General features: G+C 43.6%; 1 protein-coding gene across 1 annotated transcript in view; it reads left to right on the top strand.

The window, feature by feature from the left end:
* Positions 1 to 22,894, top strand: part of LOC119455818 (poly [ADP-ribose] polymerase tankyrase-1) — a 198,564-nt gene that overhangs the window by 141,659 nt on the left and 34,011 nt on the right. The window contains exons 18-22 of the mRNA XM_049660947.1: positions 1,246 to 1,311; positions 3,501 to 3,821; positions 7,288 to 7,405; positions 7,516 to 7,607; positions 18,678 to 18,752. Coding sequence (XP_049516904.1) covers positions 1,246 to 1,311; positions 3,501 to 3,821; positions 7,288 to 7,405; positions 7,516 to 7,607; positions 18,678 to 18,752 — 672 coding nt within the window. The remainder of the gene's footprint in view (positions 1 to 1,245; positions 1,312 to 3,500; positions 3,822 to 7,287; positions 7,406 to 7,515; positions 7,608 to 18,677; positions 18,753 to 22,894) is intronic.

Here is a 22,894-nt window from a genome sequence, read left to right as displayed (position 1 = left end):
GCTTTCTTTTTTTAGTTTGTAAGATTTGTCTTTATAGTAGTTTACGTTTGTTTCTATTATATATCCTTTTTGTACTTGATTGATGTATTGATTTTAGGTATGTATACTACTCCCCCCTATGAATAAATGGCACTGAAGTTTAATGGTTTGTAGCTCTGTCACATTGCTGCGGTTAATTCTGAATAGTTGCTCTAAAAGTTCAGATCTTTGGGTTCTTTTCTGTTAAAAAGGAAAGCTTTCTTCTCTGCTAAACTGTTCCAAATTTGGAATTTGGTGCTCCAAAATGTTTTTTTTTTTTTTCTGCTTCTTGTAACTGGCTCCAGATTTGCATTTTCCTGCTCCAAAAATTGCTCCAAATCCAATTTAACTGTTGCATCCTTGGTTAAGTAACTGATCTTTTAAATGAGCTTTTGTAATAAAACTGAAAGCAGCATGTTGTCGTTGCCATGTTACACAAGAACGCCATCTTGTGATGGCAGTGTTCATGACACTGCCTTTTGCGGTAAGCTTTTGCAAATGCCGTGACCCAGTTTTGCCTTCGTGCTTTAGAATCTTGTAAATGTGGTAGTCATTCATTGTGAGCTGCCATTTTTGCTTGAAAAACCTTGCTAAAGTAGGCTGAAATTAGGCGTTCTTGGTGGGTGATACTGGGTCTTGAAAAGCATTCACTGTCCCCTAGCGCCGCCACAACATACCCTGCAGCCATTGCGGTCAAAGTTGGGGTCACCATTTGGGTCAAGCATGTTTAGCCAAACGGTCAATTGCAATTGTTCAGGATCGATTTCAGTATTGAAATAATGAAAATTTTGGCCTACAGAAATGAATTGGTGCTGGCCAGTACCTTCAGTCTGGATTGAATTAGCCAGAGTTGAATTAACAAAAGTCTACTGTACCATGTTGGGTGAATTACTTGCCTGTTTTATCTATGATAAGGAGTATTTGTTGACTGCAGTGATGCCAGACAAAAAGTACAAAATTTGCTGGAAGTCCTGGTGCCACCATTTGTCATGGTTAAAGCAAATCATGGCATACATCTTGTTTCGCCATTGCAGCGAGAGATTGCTCCATCATTCCATTTCCACAGATAGGATCTCTGAGTACACGCAAGTCACCTATTTCTGAATATGGGTAAATGTCACTGTGCCCTATCTGAACAATAGGCACCTTTTTAAAGACTGGAATCTCAGAAGAGTGCAACGCACTGTACTGATAATGTGCACTCACTCATTGTATGACTCTTTCTAGCTGGCGCATGGTGCGGACTCAACAATGAAGAACCACGAAGGTCAGACGCCTCTAGACATTGCAGCAGTAAGTTCTGCTTATATCCATCTTTTAAAAGGAAGACTTACCCAAATTATTTTTCATTGAAATGTGCAAAGTCACCAAGAATAAGGATATTCAACTAAAAGAAAAACACATTTCGCTTCACCCCAAGCCACCTATGACTTGAGTGGAGCTTCTCTACAGGCAATTCTCATTGTATATGAAACAGAGGTGTACATTGCAATTGTTGTGCATTACCTGTATGATACCACTGCAGTCTTGAAGTTTGCATCGGTCTTTCTCCTCTGACCATGTTTTCAAAGAAAGCCAGTCCCTTTACCAAAGTTCCTTTTTTGCACACGAAAAGATGCTTTACCATGATGAGCAAGCAAAATCGCAGCTGTCGCCACTTGATTGATGCTGCATTCCATAGTCATAACTCTAATTACCACTCGCGCCACAGCTGAAAGATACTGTTGCTCGTTACATTGCAGCTCGGCTATGAAGACGTGTGCCTCAACACCACGTCTTGCAAACAGCGAGGCCAGCTTTGAGATGTGTGCTCCACCGCAAACTGCATTGTTTTTCACCTCGCGGAGCGAGAGTGCATGTGGGATGTTTTCTCATATACCAATGGCATGCGCCAAGTGAAAACGTCCTAGCTTGCATAAAAGCTTCACATATTGACACTTATGTGCGTGAATCATCAGTAACTCTTTCCCTACCATGGGGAAAAGAGGTGTTTTTTGTATGCTACAGCAGATGTTTTTTTCTGGAGGAACTACTGCACTCAATATTTAATGTCATACATAAGCAGAAAGCAAAATGAATGCACTTTCCATGCATATAAGTTTTATTAACGAGATATATGTCATAAAAAAGATATAAATAGTTAAAATCAAGATTGTGCAATAAAATTGAACAAAGGTTGTAAAGACGTGTTTGTATCTACTAAGAAAAAAATGTTACAAAAATTATGCGATATACAAAATGTATTGCCATTTATTAGGCACTATCTCTGAAAGAATTAAAATTTTTAATTGAACAGGTATTCCGCTGCAAAAATTTAACTGCAAGCACTACAGTTTCAAACTATTTGTGTTACTGCAAGTTGTTTTAGCACACGGTGAGTGTGCACACGGGAAATGTGAATTTTTCATTAAACATAAGCTAACCATACTGCGAGAATGCAAGAAACATTTGTTTACATTTATGTTGCCATTGCTTCTGACTAGTTCTGCTTCAACATTCTACTTGCATGCTTCATAATTTTTCTGACTTCCTGAAAGCTCCGAATTGTTTTGTTTAAGAGGGCTTTATGAAAATTGAAACAGCTCAGCTTCTCAGAAAGTGCCTCCATGGATGGATCCAGAACACAAACCTGTCTCGGAACGACTTCACTTGGTGTACTTGCCTAAATTCATTTTTGTTAGATTATCCACTTCAAGAATGTTAATGTATAGCCCTTTTAGTTTAGTAATAATGGTAACAATGCTCAAAAGAATGCCTTTTAACCCCTCCGTGTCAAATTAGGAGTACAGTAGAACCTCATTGATACTATCTTCATGGGAACCGGAAAGTAAAGCATATCATCCGAAAATGGTATCCTCCAACGTATTATTCAACCAAATCGTATTATTGGGAAAAGAAAAAAAAATTTATTATCCCGAAAAATGTATTACGCAGAATCGTATCAATGAGGTTCCACTGTAGTTTATAACGCGGTGCTAAGCAGGATAGACAACAGAACCGCCAAAGCAGACTTCCTAGTTCTGCTGAAAGTATTCTTTTCTAAGCAGTCGGAGATGGTCAAAAAAACAAAACAATTAAATGGAATGACCCATATGTATAATTAGTGTCAGTGTATTTACCAGGGGTGTGGGAGTCAGGGAGGGTGACTATTTAAATACACTGCACCCATCTGTACATTCAGTCTTCTTCAGCTAGATGACACATTACTGCAATGATCATTCTTCTGTCCTTCAGGACAGAAGGACTGATCGTAAGTTCTCAGCCTCTCCATTTTCTTATTAAGCACAAGGCAAGATGGGAGTGACGAGAGTGAAAATGGTGGCCCAGGAACAGGAAGATGTCTGGTTCGTTCAGAGGAACTAGGCTCACTCTGCAAGTTGAAAATTTGGAGCATGCCATTGCTGTAGTTTGTTGACTGCAGACAGTTGAGTAGTTGGAATACTGGGGGCAGAACCAGAGTTTATTTCTTTTCTCATTCATAGGCAGAAGATGTGCGCTGCCTGCTGACCGATGCCATGCCTCCGCATGCCCTCCCTCCTTCGGCAAAAGCATCAGCAGTTCAGCCACAATGTCCATCCAACATGCTAGGAGGAAGCCCACTGTCAGCGCTGTCATTGGAAGCACTTGAGGCTGAAATCCCTGCCGCCATGAGCCTACTATCAACACAGCGGGCCGGTCACGTACGAGAGGGCTCAGCAGCCAGTGAACCTCTGGCCGAGCTGACGCCACACAACAAAGAATTTATGCAGTTTCTCACCAACATTGGCCTGGGGCATCTTTGTGAGCTTTTCGAGAAAGAGATGGTGCGTTTGAGATTTGCCTTATTTTTCCTAGTCAAGAAATGTAGGGATGTGAAAAAGTTTCTTATATGAATTGGATATGAATACAGTCGAACCTCATTATAGCGTCACACCTGGCACAAAAATAGCTTCTTTATACCCGATATTTGTTATATGCACATATGTTACATTGCAGTAGCTAAGACAATTTTTATTTACTTCGTTATATCCGATAATTTGTTAATTTATGTTTGTTGTATCGAGGGTCAGCTTTATTTAACTTCTAATATTCACTCGTACACCGAGGAATGCTTTGAAGATGCAAGTTTCTTTAAAATGTTGGAATACTGCAGTTATGTTGCCAATAGCAAAAAAATGTAGTCAGCCTTTACAGTAAACAGTTCCTTTATTTGACCCTTGTTAATTAGAAAACTAGAAATTAGGCTGCGAAAACGTCCGGAAAAAATTAATGCATGCCTTTTACTGCCTCCAAAGGCTCAAATCGGTGCAGGCACGTCCGAAACATCTCTAATGGCCTGCCAGTAGACTTATTAGGCACATCGGTGCTTGTGCTGTGATAGACGAGTGATGCACGTGTGTATAATTAAGGGAAACATACCATGTCCCATGACAATTTCCCCCTTTTCACTCTTGGTATGCTATACTTCCTGTATGCTTCACAATTCATTCAAGATGTAACAACGTTTTTATCTAACGAATTGAAAGCATTGTAACACTTGTTTGTATTGTATTCCCACCCCTTATGTAATACCCCTACTACGGGGTCTTTAAGGAAATGAAATGAAATAACAAAGCTTTATTGAGGCGAAGCTGACATTTGGAAACCGTCATTATGCAGCGCGCAGTGCTTTCCGAGCTTCGAAGTCATTGGCGAGGATTACAAAGGCAGAATTGGCGTCATTGCTAACAGCAGCGAGTTGTTTCAATGAAAAACATGGCACCGAACAGCCAGAAGCTTGGTAGCGAACATCGAAGCAACTAGGCCTAACGTTGCCGTGGTGGTGGCTACAGCTGCCAGTAGATCTGCCTGCGAGAGCGCCGGTTCGAGGAGGCAAGATAATCAAAATGGCGGTGTTGGTGGCTTCGATTAATCCCGTTTTGGACCTGCAATCATGGCAAAATGTCCAGAAAATTGGACGGCAAAGGGTTTTTGCGTCCGAAATTGCAGACGTTCTTATAGATTGACTGTATGGGGTGGTGCCGCGAAGGCATCCAAATAATCGGGCGTCCGTAAAATTGGTCGTTGACTGTACCTCCTTTCAGTATGCTGCGATGTATGCAGGCATCGTAGTAATGACCATTGCAAATCGTCCATCGACTGAGGTATCTGTACGTCCAATGTTCTGCATCCCATCATTGCATTAAGTTGTGCCCTCGCTATATTCCAGTTCACTACAGTCGAACCCACTTATAAGCATCCTAGATTTAACGATCTAACGGTTATAACGACCACATTTCAGTAAATGTAAAATTTTCTAACCCTGCCTATTGAAACTGCTTCCAGATAAAACAAACATTTTTTAAATCGCTGTACTGTACAACGAACGCTTCCAACCCAGTTACTGTGACTGGTTATACTGTACTCTATACTGGATATTCTAGTGTACCATTCACCACGAGTTCAAGCACCTGTCAGGCTGTCAGAATCTAACTTAGTGTGTATTTAATCCTCTACTAGTCATCATTGTGTATACAGGCGAGTGTACATCTTGTTAGGACTGTGTTTCATGGTTATAGTGCACTTACAATAGCTTTTCTGCCCTTTTATGATGATGAACTGCAGCATTAGGCCTGTACTGACATTGCTGCGCTGCAATAAATTCAGATTTTGCCTGTGTTTGTGCGCCTTACGTGGTCACTCACATACTTTGTTGGCCACAGACATTTTAATTTTGTTGCCACCCAACGCTTGAAGCTCATCACAGCAGGCATTTGATGCTATTCTCAAGAAATTAAGTGCTCATGCTTTGTGTTAATGCAGTGCTGAAGTGGCACTGCATCAAAATGAGGCATTTTGCCGCAATACAGTCGAACGCACTTATAATGATACCGGTTTTAACAATACAGTCAAATGTCCGATTTTTCTGACTCCCTAGGAACCGTGAAAACATTAAAAAAATTAATGCATCCCTTAGCTGCCCTCAAGGACTCAAATCGCCACAGCCACGTCCGAAATAGCTTTCAAGGCCAGCCAGTGCACTTATTAGGCGTCTCGGTGCTCGTACTGTGACAGGAGACGGTGAGTGCACATGTGTGTAATTAAGGAGCACATCATATGTCCCGCAAAAGTGGCCACTTTGCACTTTTGGTATGCGTCAAAGCAAGGGATTTCTTATGCTTGACTGTAATACCGCTCTATTGTGGCAAAGCCAACTTTTGGGAACTGGCATTATGCAATGCTTTAGACCCTTGCCGTGCTTTCGGTGGTTTGATGCCATCGGTGAGGATGACAAAGGCGGAGTCAGTGCCATCGCAGATATTTGCAAATCCTTTAAATGAAAAACATAGCACCAAACAGCAGGAAGCTTGATAGCGAGCATCGAAGCATCTAGGCCTAACAACAGCACTAAACAACGACGGATGCCAGCGCTAATCGGTGTGTGAGAGTGCTGGTTTGAGGCTGGGAGATGATGAAATTTGCGGCGATGGTAGCTTTAATAAATGCTATTTTGAACCTGTGGTCATGGCAAAAAGTCAGAAAAGTCGAACAGCGAAGGGTTTCTGCATCCGAAATTGGTTCTCTAGGGCACATGCCAGTGCCGCGAAGGCGTCCAAATTATCAGGCATGTCCAAAAAATTGGTCGTTGACCGTATATCAAATATAGCAATGAGTAGCTGATGCACCGTCTACTTTTGTACGAGTTCTACAGCGAAATAAATCGCTTACTACAATGCTGCCATGCTGCGTTATCAGTTATAACAATTAAATCTGGCTACTGGGTGCATGCGCTGAGTGAAAGTAGAATGCAAAATCGTTTTTAAAACAAAATGCGAGCTGCCGGACACTGTCGCCACATCCGCCTATATGCTGTGCACCCCGCACAGCACACTTTCATTGCATTGCCCTATAAATCACACCTCCCGCCCCTCTCCTATCTGTCGTGCACCCCTGTGATGTTGGCACATGCGACTTGTGTGTTGAAAGGATAGAAGGTTGTCGGAGGGATTGAAGGAAGACGTCGGAGGAAGCCGAAAAAAAGCACGAGACATCAAATGTAAGCAGGACATCTGATGCACCCGCTATTAACAGCCGCTGTGCTTGCTGGCTTCTCGAAACAAGCGCTGCGAGGTTTCTGGAATAGTATTGTAGAAGTCCACGTTGACTTAGTATTTGCCTTTAGTGTCCCTTTAAGCCTCAAGATAATGGCTGCATTGTGTATTGTTAGTGTTATAAGGTAAATATTCTTTTTGTGAGACTATTTGCTTTCATTTTACACACTCTTTGAGGCCTATGCTTCTCACTCTTCAGATTACAATTGACATCTTGGCTGAGATGGGTCACGAGGAATTGAAGCAGATAGGCGTCTCTGCTTATGGGCACCGACACAAGTTGATGAAGGGAATTGAAAAGCTGCTGACAGGTCGAGGTAGGTGCCATATCTTTAACAGGCCTGCATCTCTTGGTGTATGCAAAAGCTTCGGCTTTCTGTTACTTGACACTTGTGGTCTGAAAACAGTTTTTTTTTTTTTTTTACAGCCATCTCGTCAACACTTATGCCCAACACAACTGGAACTGTCTTAGTGGACCTTTCGCCTGATGATAAAGAGTACTTGGCTGTAGAAGAGGAGGTGGGTAGCACTAGCCAGGCAGTGCTCATTGTGGCTCATGCATGTGCTAGGCTATCAACCTGTAAGAAAAAGAATGCCAGGATGAGAGCTGCACTAGGACCTTTCGATTGCCAGCAGGTTGTTTTAGCATGCGACTTTACTGCGTCACTTTACTGAGAGAGCAGCTTACAAGACATATGACTTGGGACGATGTTATGGACTCTTCTTCACTGAAAGGGTGACGCGTTGTACACCTGTCAGTTTTGCAGTCAAAAGCAGGATTAGTGTTGTAACCATCTCGATGTAAGTAAGCATATTGCGCAAATCTAATGCACAGAATGCCAAGAGGTTAGGAATGCTGGTTATCCTTCCCAGGGCTAATATTGTCGCAATGCACAAAGCTCAGGAGCTTTATTATAGCAGCACCGCGCCGTACTCGGGAGAAGGAACCAGAGAGGCGCCAACAACAAGAATCTCTTCTCTAGATGCCTTCCGGAATCTCGAGCAGCCCGGTCGTCTTCTTTGTTGGTGCTAGGGCGCACTTGTGCATCAATACCGACGCGGCATTAACCTCCCTCCAGAGCGAGCATCGTCCCGATGCTGATCAGATCGTGGCGCAAAGACTCGTAGTTGATAGCTTGGCGGTGTCCACTTCACTCTGAATGATATGGCTTCATGCGCACTACGTGCACTACCTCAGGCACCTGTTGACGGCGTTTCGAGCAGCATGAACCTTCACCAACCACCTTGTAGGTCACGTCGCTAATATGGCGTAGAACCTTGTATGGTCCGAAGTACCGCCATAGAAGTTTCTCCGAGAGCCCTCGGCGTCGGACGGGAGACCAAATCCACACTCTTTCCCTGGGCGTATAAGCGGCAAATTGGTGGCGGAGATTGTAGCGTCGTGCATCGCGTTCTTGCTGACTAGTTATCCTGACGCGGGCGAGCTGTCGTGCTTCCTCGGCGTGTTCAGTGAAATCTGCGGCATCTGCATCTGAACCATTGCAGTCATGAGGCAGCATGGCGTCAAGCATTGTAGTGACTTCTCGACCATGGACCAGAGCGAACGGCGTCATTTTCATTGTTTCTTGGCATGCCGTGTTGTATGCGAATGTGACGTATGGTAAGATTGTGTCCCAGTTCTTGTGCTCCACATCGACATACATGCAAAGCATGTCTGCGATGGTCTTGTTGAGGCGCTCGGTAAGCCCATTTGTTTGTGGATGATAGGCCGTCATCTTCCTGTGGGCTGTGCCACTCAGCGTGAGCACAATGCGCAGAAGCTCAGCTGTGAATGCGGCTCCTTTGTTGGTTATGATGATCGCTGGAGCACCGTGTCTGAGGACAATGTTCTCGATAAAGAATCGTGCTGCTTCAGCTGCCGTGCCGCTCGGAATTGCCTTGGTTTCCGCATATCGGGTTAGATAGTCCGTCGCGACTATGACCCATCTGTTGCCCCTGTCAGATAGTGGAAAGGGGCCCAGGTGGTCTATGCCAATTTGAGCAAACGGCATTTCCGGTACTGGAACAGGCTGCAATAGCCCAGCGGGTTTAGTCGGTGGTGCTTTGCGTCGCTGACACTCCAGGCATGTCCTCACGTAGTGCTTCACCTCTTCTGCGAGCCTAGGCCAGTAGTAGTTTTGTTTGATTCGTGCTAGTGTTCGCGTGTAACCAGGGTGGCCCGAGGTGGCTTCGTCGTGGCAGGCTTGCAAGATTGCGCGGCGGAGAACTTCGGGAACTACTAGCAGATGGCTCTTCGCTGTTGGAGAGAAGTTCTTCCTATAGAGAACGCCATCGCGCAAACAGAATCAAGGCAGACTCCGTGAAAGTAATCTCGGTTGGCTTGCTGTTGCCGAGAGATGGCGGCCGCATCAACAATCCCTAAAAAGCCTGTGCATTCATCCGCATCTGCGCTCGGTGATTCAATAGGTGATCTGGAGAAGCAGTCGGCATCAAGGTGCTGTCTTCCCGATTTGTACACCACTGTCATATCGTACTCTTGAAGCCGTAAGCTCCAGCGTGCCAAACGTCCGTACGGGTCTTTCATATTGGTCAGCCAGCAAAGCTAATGATGTTCGCTTACTACTTGAAAGGTGCAACCGTATAAATACTGGCGAAACTTCGTGACTGCCCATACGACGGCCAGACATTCCTTCTCCGTGGTTGAGTAGTTGGACTCGGCACGTGACAATGATCGACTTGCATAAGCAACTACTCTCTTGGCACCGTCTTGCCACTGAACAAGGACAGCTCCAAGGCCCACGTTGCTGGCATCAGCAACAGCAGCCGCTTTAGATGTTGTTCGAAAGTGGCGGAAAAAACAATCACATCGTCGAGGTACACCAGGCATGTCTTCCACTTCAGACCGGATAATATAGTATCCATGAGCCTTTGAAACGTGGCTGGGGCCGAGCATAAGCCGAAAGGCAGAACCTTGAATTCATAAAGCCCATCAGGCGTCACGAATGCCGTCTTCTCTCGATCACGCTCATCTACCTCTATTTGCCAGTATCCACTCTTAAGGTCCATAGAGGAGAAGTAGCGCGCATGCCGTAGCCTGTCTAAAGAGTCGTCAATCCGCGGCAGCGGATACACATCTTCCTTTGTAACATGATTCAGCTTGCGATAATCAACGCAGAACCGCAAGCTACCATCTTTCTTTTTGACAAGCACCACAGGTGATGCCCATGGGCTGTTCGACGGCTGGATGATATCATCCTGAAGCATCTTTTCAACCTGCTGCTGTATCGCCTCGCGTTCTTTCTGAGCTACACGATACGGGTTCTGTCGGATGTGTCTTGGGCAAAATGTCGCAAAATGCCTCATGCATGCGCATTTTGCCCTTGCCACATTTTGTCGCGATGCACAAAGCTCAGGAGCGTTATTATAGAAGCACCGCGCCGTACTCAGGAGAAGGAACCAGAGAGGCGCCAACAACACGAATCTTTTCTTCTTCTCTTCTTCATCTCGAGCAGCCCGGTTGTCGTCTTTTTCGGCGCCAGGGCGCACTTGTGCACGAATACCGACGCGGCAATATTATATGCATACACAAATACCCAAGAAAGTGGATGGCTGCTGCAGTAGCTTGATTGGTAAAAAGCACCGCATACGTGAAGCAGAAGATGTGGTCTCCACCTGCGGCGAGTTATCTCTTCGCCCACTTTCATTTGCCTTTACTTCATTATTTACACATTTCAATTAAACTTAACAATTATCTTATGGTTGTTGTTATGTTGTGTTGTTGCTTGAGCCAGATGGACATGGGACCAGCTGAGTCGAGAGCAGAAGTGGAACTGTGTTTATTCAGGCTGTACAGATTCAGGACTTGTTACATAGGGGCGCAAGCTGTCAGTTAATCTGAAAGATGACGTATAGATGGCTGGAGAAGAGCAAGTGATGCATATATATAACAGTTGTGACTAATGAAAAAATCAAAATATTTTTGAGCGTGGTGACCCAAAGGCCCACTAGTAAAGCCATGTCACTTCCCAGTCACAAGGTGGCCGAGGGTATCTTCTAGGTCGCTTTTATAGATGCCTTGATAAATGCAAGTAGTGGTGTCAATCTTTGTAGAGAGTGGTACCCATTGGGCCGAGGCCTTCGACTTGCCGAAAATGTCATTAGTGATTTTGCACACCCTGCCATATTCCATGGCAGACACCTTAATCATTATTTCTTCATGATGAGGCTCGCAGCTCGAGCTGAATTGGTCCAAGTGATTGGTATTTTTCTGACCTTGGACATCCGCACTTCGATTTCATAGAACCAACGACTTACTGTAGAACACAAAGGACATTCACTGCCATACACATTCGCCATTCTACTTCAGTATAACCTCGTTCATACGTTTTGGGAAAAAAAGGCGAAAAACAACATGCAAAACTAGAAAACGTACAATCGAAAGTCATTAAAAAAAATTGCAGACTTAGTTGACACCTGCAGTCAATGTCCAATTTTTCAGACTCCCTAAGGACCATGAGAATGTCCGACAAATTTCGCAGTCCGGAAAAATGAATGCATGCCTTTTACTGCCCCCAAGAGATCAAATTCCCACAGACATTTCTGAAATAGCTCTAAAGGCCTGCCGGTACACTTATTACGTGTATCGGCAATCATACTGGTACAGGAGATGGCGGGTGCATGCCCGATTAATTAAGGAATACAGACTGTGTCCCCTGACAATTGCCCCTTCCCGCTCTTGGTATACTTCACCGCAATACTTTGCATATGCTTCGCCGCGTAACATTCCTGTAATAAGGCAAAGCTGACATTCGGGAACCGGCATTATGCAACGCGCAGTGCTTTCTGAGCTTCGAAGCCATTGGCGAGGATTACAAAGGTAGAATCGGCACCATTGCTGACAGTGGTGAATTCTTTAAATTAAAAACATGTCACCGACCAGTGAGAAGCTTAGTAGTGAACGTCGAAGCAGCTAGGCCTAGTGGATCTGTGTGCAAGAGCGCCAGATCGAGGCGGCAAGATAATCATAATGGTGGCGCAGGTGGCTTCGGTTAATGCCGTTTCGGACCTGCAGTTAGGGCGAAAAGTCCGGAAAACTGGATGGCGAAAGGTTTTTGTGTCCGAAATGTCAGATGTTCTCTTATAGATTGACTCTATGAGAAACGTGGCGGTGACGCGAAGGCATCCTAATTATTGGGCATGTCCAAAAAATGTCCAAGATTACCATAATATTCCAGCCCAGGTCCTGACAGGAATACTAAACTATTGAAAACCACTAATTCCTATTCAGCATTAATATTCTCGTTTATTTTTCAGCAATCTGTCGACACTAGTAAAATACCTGAGGACTGGAAATTAGCATACATAATCCCCACATTTAAGAAGGGTGACAAGAATCAAGTAACCATTTATCGACCCATATCATTAATGTCCATCGTCTGTAAGCTCCTAGAACATATCTCATCATCACAGGTTATGAATTACATTTCAAGTAATAACATTGTCTTTATTAATCAACATGGATTTCAACATGGCCATTCATGTGAAACACAACTATTTGAACTAACGACAGATATTCATCTCAGCCTACATAAACTTCAACAAACCGACGCATATTTAGATTTTGCAAAGGCGTTTGATCGCATACCACATAAAAAATTAAGGTACAAAATGAACGAATTAATATAGTAATAAAGATTATTCAATGGGTTGAAGAATACTTAAAAAATTGATGTCAAGCGGTTTTTATAGGTAGCAATCAGTGCTCTTTTCAATCCATCACGTCTAGCATTCCCCAGGCTCCGTCCTTGGGCCCACATTGTTTTTAATTTATATCAATGACATTTGCATTGACATGAATTCAACAACTAGACTTTTCACAGACGATTGTTTCATCTGTCAGCCTATAATTAATCTTCGCAACCACCTAACATTGCAAAATCACCTGGACAATCTAAATAATTGGTGTGCTCAGTGGAAAATGGAAATAAACACAGGCAAGATCAAACTTGTGAGGTTTGTCACAAGAAGGGATGTATTTTCTTACGCATATGCCATAGCTTCTGAGCCTATAGAGGCAGTCGTTTCTTTTAAATATCTAGGAATTCATTTAACTGTACACCTCTCATAAAGCACGCATATTGACAATTATATCATTAATAATACCTGTTGAACTTTTGGATTCTTTCTTTCTTTATTTATTTCCTTAAAGACCCCACACGGCGGTATTACATAAGGGGTGGGATTACACAATAGTTAAAACAATATTAGTTAAGGTGAGAGGATCGTTGACACTTCTTCCATGAATGCAGATGAACTGGTGATGGCAGCGATGTGGTAGGGAAGGCTGTTCCAGTCTACAACTACGCGAGGGAAAGAAGAAGACGAAAAAGTGACAGTGCGCACTTTGGGGCGACCGACACTTAATGAATGACCGGTGCGAAGTGATATTCGTGCTGGTGGTGAAATGTATGGCGGGAGAGCAAGATGACTGTAAAAAAAATCTGTGAAATAAAGATAGGCTGGGGATGCGACGCCGATACGAAAGTGTTGGTAAACCGGAGTCTGCTTTTAAGGATGATATGCTGATGTCGTAAGAATATGCAGAGTGAATGAACCTAGTAGCGCGATTCTGTACGGCTTCAAGGGCGTTAGTGAGGTAAATTTCATGCGGGCACCAGATGGCAGAAGGGTATTCAAGTTTAGGCCTGATGAACGATTTGTATGCTAGTAGTTTTACATGGGGAGGAGCGTTTTGTAAGTGGCGTTTAAAAAAAACCTAGCTTTTTGTTAGCAGATGATATAACGTTATTCTTATGCGAACACTAGTCAAGGCCATCAGAAATAGTGATGCCTAGATATTTGAAGGATTTAACTGGTTCAATAGGGCTTGTTATATATTACATAAGAAAATCTGAGGGGATTTCGACGGCGGGTTATTGACATAACTTTGCATTTAGAAGGATTTAGTTGCATTAGCCAGTCATCATACCAATTTTGAATATTGTTTAGGTCGTTCTGAAGCAATATTTGGTCACTGATGTTAGTTATGGTACTGTAGACAACACAATTGTCAGCAAATACGCGCATATGACTTGAGACACTAAGTGGTAGATCATTAATATATATTAAGAACAGGAGGGGTCCTAGCACACAACCCTGTGGAAAGCCTGATGCTACGGGAGGCGGATTAGAAAGGTTGTTATTTATTTGCACAATTTGTGAACAATTTGTAAGAAATTCTTTTATCCATCTTAGTACGTTAGGGTGAATATTCAACTGTGAAAGTTTTATAAACGCGTTTGTGAGCTACTTTTTCAAAGGCTTTTGCGAAATTGAGGAAAATTGCGTCGGTCTGTGTATTAGTATCGAGGTTTGAATGTAGATCATGAAGAAAAATGGCGAACTGGGTTTCACAAGACAGTCCCTTATGGAGAAACCGTGCAGTGATGAATGAAAGAAATCGTTTGAGTTGAGAAAGTTCATTAAGTGAGAGAAAATGACATGTTCCATGATTTTGCAGGGGACGCTTGTTACAGAAATTGGGTGGTAGTTTAGTGGGTGAGTCTCACCTGATTTGTAGACCGGAACGACCTTGCCCACTTTCCATTCAATCGGTAGGTTACCTGTGATTAATGACTGGGAAAACAGCAAGATTAAATAAGAAGCAGAAATGATTTTGGTGTTTTTTAGCACTTTTGAAGTAATTTTGTCATGGCCAGCAGATAATGACATCTTGAGGTTTTCTATTACACTGCAGATACCGTTTAATGAGAAAATGATGGCAGGCATTTCTAACATGGCAGGAGCAGAAATGTTTTGAATGGGCGTATTGGATTCTGTGGTGAAAACAGACGGAAATGTTGTGTTAAAAACGTTAGCGCAGTCAATGTCTGATAGAGGATCACCCATTTCGTTAGGAATAGTGATAGTGCGAGTTGTCTGGGGATTAATTACGTGCCAAAATTTTTTGGGGTTATTAGCTATCATGCGATGAAGGTCGTTATGATAAAACGAGTGTTTAGTTCTGTAGATAGCGTCCAAGTATGCATGCTCTGACTCATAGTATGTTTCCCAGCCGCCGGGGTTACTTTTCATTTTAGCAGATCGAAAAAGACATTTTTTTTGTTTCTTCTCGAGAGTTTTAAGTGCTTTATTAAACCATGGCTGGATGTCGGTCAGCATGAGCGGTAATAGTTGGAATGAACTTGTCTGCTAGGGTGTTAAGTTTATTCTGAAAGATAGACCAGTTGTTTTCCACAGATTGCACATGAAAGCTTGATTCGAATATTTCATAGAAGTCGTGTAGTTCTTGATTTATTGCAGCATAGTTGCCTTTGTCGTAGAGGCGGATGACCTTTTTGTAAGAACAGCGTAAACGGGTAGTAAAGGTGAAGGTGGCATGGATTACTTTATGATCACTAATTTCGCGGAGATAGTTAATGGTTGACAGGCTTTCGGGATGAGTGGTTAGTATAAGATCTAAAATGATCTCGGTAAACTGTGTAACGTGTGTTGGTTTAGTTACCAATTGCGTTAAAGTTAACGCAAACGTCAAGGAAATCTTTAGCACCTGCTTGGTTGGAACGTAATTGCGCAGAAGACCAGTCAATGTTTGGATAATTGAAGTGTCCGAAGAGCAAGAAGTGTCCGAAGAAGTGCATTAGAGTACTTTTTAGTTAAATTGCTTCAGATATCATCAAGTTTGAAAGGAAAATCAGCAGTACTGTTAGGGGGGCGATAGCAAACACCGAGAAGTAGCAGCTGTGGGTTAACATTGAACTTTAGCCATAAAATTTCTAGTTCAGATGATACGTTAGTTATGGAGCAGGATAGCTGCTTATTCACAGCAATAAGAACACCTCCCCCCCTAGACCCCTGCCTATCTTTGCGGAACACAACAAAATTAGGGAGGTCAGCAAGAATTTCTGCTTCAGAAACGTCGTCAAAAAGCCATATTTCGGTGAGTACGAGAAGATTACTTTCAGATGATGACAGAAGGCTTGATATGATATTACGTTTAGGAAGAAAACTGCGTATGTTGGAAAAAATAACTGATAAACAAAAGGGCGGTTTAGGACACGGTGTAGAACCTTTAACTGTGGATTAGTATTTACGTGGTAGCTATAATTCTTTAACTGTTTGCGATGAATCATCAAAGAAGCTTGGGTCCGATATGTAATGGTCTATGCCGAAGTGAAAAAGGCACAGATTGGCTTTTCGTGAATGTGGTAAGATGCTTGCGCGTGGTCTGAGTTTGCTTGGAAAAATCTTCACCAATGCTGTAAGCTGTACCCTTCAACTTCCATCTGTTTACCAAAATTGCGTCTTTTGTTTTAAAATTACTTAATCTAATGATAATGGTACGTTTTCGACCGGGGATTTGGCGTCCAAGGCGATGCGCACACTCTGTTTCATCAGGTTTAACAGTAAAGTTTAGGTACTCTGAGCAGTGGCGCATGAGTATTTCCTCAGAGTGCGCGAAGGATTCGTTGGAAGAAGTGTCAGGTATGCCATAAAATATCAAATTACTTCGTCTAGAGCGGTTTTCGGCATCCTCCATTCGGTTTTCCAGAGTATAGACACGACGAACAGTTTGAACGGTGTCGGCTTGTACGCTTTGGAGCTGCTGTCGCATAGGTTCTATATGCTGACAGCTGGTTTCTACAGTGGCCAGTCTCTTGCTCAGGTCTGAGAGAATGTCTGTTGTTTCTTTCAGTTGTGTTTTTAAGTCTTGCACATCGTCCAGCAATTTCGACTGTCCTGCGAATAGCTTTTTTAATTCTTCTAGAATGGCGGCCGTGTCCGGGTCAGGATTATTCTCGATATCCCCAGCGAGCAGCAAGAGAGAGGGTACAACCGAGATGCAATCACCAACAATAATAAGCAAACACTGCGGGCTTGGCAGCTGGACCAGAAAGTAATTACTAAATTTTTTAGCAAACAGGCTGTATGATCGACTAACCTGCATGACGGGAGGAAGCTGATTAGGCGTCTGTCTAGCAGCACAGCCACCAAGCCCACAAAGGGATGTAGAAGACTGCGGCAGCTTTAAAGCTGGTGCTTCCAGGAGTGTCACTGTTGATGGTTTCTGCCAAGATGAAATGAGGACCACAGGCTCTGATAGAGGTGTTGTCTTCCACTCCCAAGCACCAGAAACTGTTAGGACATTGCCACTGGGCGGCAGCTTGAATGCGGGCACCGTTGTCGTCAAAGTTGAAACAAACAGCAGGCAAATCCAGCCTACCCGTCGAAGCGCTGCTCTGCACAGTGCTGTCGGAGGGTGACCATACGCATGCGGAAAGAGCACGCGTCGAAGAAGGGTAGATACCAGGAAGGAGCGTGAAGATGATCGTACTGACGAGCACCTGCATGACGGGAGGAAGCTGATTAGGCGTCTGCCTAGCGGCACAGCCACCAAGCCCACCTTTATTTGTCGTCCCTTGTCTTGCACTAACAATGGCACTAAACTTCTTGCATATACTTTCATTATACGCTCTAAAATGGAATATGCTTCATTTATATGGACCCTTCATGACTTGTACCTCATCACCAAATTGGAGCATTGCAAAATAAGGCAGCTCGTTTTATTTTGGGGCAGTACTCCACATATGCAAGCATTTCAATGAGTAAACGATCTCTCCATCTAGACACATTAGAAAGCAGACGCAAGGTAGCCCAGCTCACTTTCTTACACGATATATATGTATCATCATCCTAACAACTACACAAGAACAAAAATTAAACCTGTGCTACTCATTTTTACATGTATAGACCACGATTTTAAACTTCAACCTCCATTTGCACGCACTAACGTCACGAGATTTTATTTTTTACATCATGCTATTGAGTGGAACAGCTTTCCGCGTGGAATTGCCTGCATTACAAACCCTGGGCCGGTATTTTGTAGCGATGACTTTAAAGTAATAATGCCTTTTCGCGCTTATCACGCTTTGTCAGTGGTCAGAGCGACGGTCCACTCGCGTTATCAACGGGATCAGCCGGCCGTGAGCGGTGGATGATAAGAATATTCCAAAATAAGTCATAAGACATCGCTACAAAATCACGGCCCTGAACAGTTGCATTACAAACCCTGAAACTATACAAGGGCTAAATAATGTTGATTCAAATAAGTTAATATAAACATACCTATGTTCAGTGGTAAAGTGCAGGCTTTTATAGTGTGTATTATGGGGCATTACATGTCATGTGCATGTTTGCATTCCACTTGTATGTATTCAAATTTCTTGTTTGTATCTTCTATGCACTTTCATTGCGTGTATATAATATGCTTCTTATATTTACTGTCTTGTACTTATATATATGTTTTAATTGTACTTCGGTTTTGTTTTTCATGTCCAGTACCTGACCTATGTAATGCCTATGTAGGCCTTTAGCATAAATGAATGAAATGAAAAGTCACCTGTATGTCTCTCTTGTCCATTTAATTTTGATGTGCACAATGACTTTCAAGTTCGGGGTGTTCAGCCATATGACTTTTCCTGTTAGACATTACTGTATCTAATATTAGGGACATATTTGTTATATCAAGAAGTCCAGCGTTTTCAAGTATTATTGCTTTTAGATTGTTCTGATTTTTTTAAGAATTTTGAAACCTGACTCTCTTTGCAGCTTCAAGCTACCATCCGTGAACATAGGGACAATGGATATGCTGGTGGAATTTTCATGCGCTACAACATCATTAAGGTCTGCTATGCTTTACTTATCTTTCATTCAAATGCATTTTTGTCTTTTCTGTTAATGTGGTGTTGTGAAATACTATCACTTTTAGGTATGCAGTGTTGTGGAATACGATCACTTTTAGGTAATTGTGCTGCTAGGAAATGCAATGTATAGGAGAAATGTTTTTTGTGCGGTTTCTTCTTTCACAGAATACCTATATGGCCAAGAGCATGACAACTAATTAATATTATGGGGTTCTTTAAACTTATAAAATAATAGGCTACCTGCCGCGGTGGCCCAGTGACTAGGGCATTGCACTGCTGAGCTTGAGGCTGTACGTTCAATCAAAGTGGCCGTATTTTAATAGGGGTGAAATGCAAAAACGCTCATGTACAGTATAGACCACTTATAATGCAATCACTTATAGTGCAGGACCGGATATAATACGGTGTTTTCAGACTCCCAGTAATTTTCCCATAGCACTCTTATGTATACGCATATCGCTTATAGTGCACTTGTGGGACACGAAATACCGGTTACAGTGCGGCTACCTGGAAGTTCGGCAGTCAACCTAGACGGCAAATGCTCCCCTTAAGCCACAAATACCATATTTACTCGAATCTAACGCGCACTTTTTTTCCGATAAAACAGGTCAAAAAATTGCGTGAGCGTTAGAATCGAGCACGACCCTAAATCTGCGTTATCATACAGCCGTCGGCATTTCAAAATGGCCGCCTCACACGTGCGTCGAGCCTAGCTACTCTCGAGCCTAGCTACCGTAGCTCCCTCCATGCGCTGCAGTACACGTGCTTAGGCAATAGTCTACCGTCTGTCTTCACGTTCTCTGCGTCTGCTCTATCAGCATGAAGTACCGAGTTCACCATGATGCCGCATTTAAATTGGGCCGCATCACAGGCGTTCGGGACGCGCAAACAGAAGGAGAGGATTTTTGCCAGCAAAGCAATGTGGAACGGTTTCAGTGGACCGAAGCAGGACATAATCTGCGACGATCCACTTCGGCGATACGATCGCCTTGGCCCTATCTTGAAAGCAAACTGCGGCGGGGAAAGTTTGCCGCGCGCCATGTTTTCGCCATTTAGTATAGGTCGCGTTGAAGCGAGAGGCATGATAGCACAAAGGTCAATTCGCTCGCCGCGCTTCATCACTCGAGCGTTTTGACAGTTCATTTCCGCGGTCAACGAGCGAGATGAGTTCATGTTTGCTTGTGCGCGCGTGACACCGTGCTTGGTCATTTATTTATTAAGCGAATACGGAACCTAGAGCACGGTGACAGAGATGGCAGAAAACGCCTGGAGTGTCCATTATCGCAATGTAATAGTTGTTTTGGTTATAGTGCAGTAACGCTTATAGTGCGGATATTCGTGACTCCGACGACTTACATTATAAGCGGCCTACAATGTACTTAGGTTTTGGTGCATGTTAAAGAACCCCAGGTGGTCAAAATTCATCCAAAGTCACCCAGTGGAGTGTGCCTCATAATTAGAATGTGGTATTGGCACATAAAACCCCAGAATTTAATTACTCTTTTTTTAGGGTAATGGGCTGAATATTCTGCTATCTTGATTATAAGATAGTTCCAAACATTTTAGAGGTTAGGCTACTATATTGAAGTTCATATAAACTAAGCCGCATTCAGCATGTGAATGAGCAGGTTGCACAAAATGCACCAATTTGTTGCATGTCACATACCTGAAGTGATATGCTATTGCATTATGTGAGCTTGTTTCTTTATGCAATGTGGAACACTTGTGATGTTCTCTGGATGTTATTGCTCCTGTGATGGGGGAGTAGGGCGTGATGGCCACAGAATTTGTAATCCTTTGTCAGTGGTTTTTGAAGAACATTAGCACTTGTCAGAGAGAGGACTACAGTCGAATACCTTTATAACCAAGTGCTTAGGGCCTCCGAAATCATTAGTTATATACTGGTCACTTCTTTGTAAAGGTTGCGTACTACAAAGCTCACAATATAGCTGGGACTGAATTATTAATTCATTACACAGGCCATTTCATTGTAGAGGTGTTCTTCGTAAAGGCACTCAACTCTACCTCTTGTAACAAAATACAACCTTTGTCAGAAAAGTGCAGTCAATCAGTCAAAATGTGACTGAAACGGAGTAAATATTTACGGAAATAATTGTGCGTACTGTTAGCCTATATGGCTATATCAGTCCAATCTGTTGCGTTGCACATGCTTATGTAAGCCAAGTAAATGAGCAAATGTATAATTTTTAGATTATTCATACGTGTGCATAAACATAACAGTGTAACTTGAACAGTGTAACTGAAATATAGAAAATTTTTCCACTTCAATTGCCTACAGTACATGAACGTGTTCTAGCTCATCAGGAACGTGGGCTACAAAAAATTTTGTCTGGTCAGTTCCACAAATATTGGGCAAGAAATCGCACTTTGCTGGGCTTATGGTTGCAAATCTCTGGCGTACGCTGTAAAGACACTGTATATAAGACCTCTAATATTGCAAACATCTCTGCAATATACCAATCAGCACACGAAATCGCTTACTCACCAACAGGCACGTAACGAAACTTGCCGTCAAATAGCTGATGACGGTCTGGGCTGGTTGTGAGAGTCTTCGTCACATGAAAGATACTTCCAGGATCCATACCTGCCAACTCTCCCGAATTGTCCGGAAGCCTCCCGAATTTTGAACACATCTCCCGATTGTACGGACGCGACCTCAAATCTCCCAAAAAGTGGCCGTCGCAGCACAGAGCATTTTTTTTATTTTTACGCCCTGTAATACAACCATGCGGGAAAGCAGCGCGGGGGCAGTTAGTCACCAGCATGCACCTTGAATCGAAGTAGCGGCCGCCAGCACCACCACCAACGCGAGCAACCGGCTGGCGCTGCCTTATTGGATTTTCCGGATTGGCCAGTCTCAGGCTGGCTCACGCGTTTTGTTGCGATAGCATTTATATGGACACTCCAAGCGCATTTGCCATCGTTGCCGCCGTGAGGTTCCGTATAAAGTCCAACGGCGATAAAACCGTTGCCGCGTGCCGTATGCTGTGCGTGCGAGTGAAAGCGTGCGTGGGTGAGCCGGCAACTGCAGCCGAGGGCCGTATTCTGAAATCCACTTCGGCAATATTTCTTTTTCACTTTCAGGCGTGCGCTGATTGGCTGGTTAAGCAAAATTGAATGACGTCAGGCTCAACCAGCCAATCAGCTCATCCAATTTTGCTAAAACAGCTAATCATCGCGTGCCTGAAAGTGAAAAAGAAATATCGCCTAAGCTGAACGTTTCAGAATACGGCCCCTAATCTCGTGCACGCGAGAGAGGAAGGCAGCCGGCAGTGCGCGCGGTCTTCATTCGCGCACGAGGCACATGGAGGAGGCGACGGAGACGGCCGGGGGGGGGGGGGGGGGGGGTGCATTCTGCTCTTGCGGCTGCTTTTCACGGATTCTCACAGAGCTGCTGCGTTGCGGCCGCCTACTTGAAAGCGATCTGCGATGTGGCCGAAGTGTGGGCCCGCGCGGGTCTCATCTTCAGAGCGATGTGCTTTCGATCTTTATATCGCGTTGCAGCGAGAGCCAGCGCGAAGGTCAATTTGCTCGCTGCCGCTGGCGCGCCTTCTCACTCCAGTGTTTTTATGAGTTTCCGTGGTCATCGAGCGAGATGTGTTCATGTTTATCTGTGCGCGCGTGACACCGTGCTTGTAAACGAATAATACAAATTTATATGGCCGATAAACTACCATCCTTACTTCGTCTAGCTTGTATACTAATTTCCTATCGCAATCGATGCTTCGCCTTTCGGGCGAAACTGCGACTTATTTAGCAATCCAGTCGTTATATAATCGTGGGTGCGCTAGGCATCAGTTGGCTTTGTCAGGTCGTGGAGTGAAGTGCAGAACGCCGAACTAGTAACTACACTTTGTATTTCCCCGAGTTCACTTGAGAACGATAGAGAACCATCGATGACCCTCTCAAAAGTCACGAAATAGCGGCAAGTATTTCCGAGATGATACGCGACCGTCTTCAAAGGCGCACGTGTAGCGATGTGAGCGTCCTGCACGGCGGCAAATAAAAAAAAAACAATAAAGAAAAGAATGGGGGGGGTGCAAATATTTTCACCCCCCCTCCCGCGCGGTGGTCTCCCGAATTTTCACGTAGCTAGGTTGG

Source organism: Dermacentor silvarum, chromosome 1, assembly GCF_013339745.2.
Source record: "Dermacentor silvarum isolate Dsil-2018 chromosome 1, BIME_Dsil_1.4, whole genome shotgun sequence".
NCBI lineage: Eukaryota > Metazoa > Arthropoda > Arachnida > Ixodida > Ixodidae > Dermacentor > Dermacentor silvarum.
Note: the sequence above shows the minus strand (reverse complement) of the source record. Positions and strands in the feature narration are given on the sequence as shown.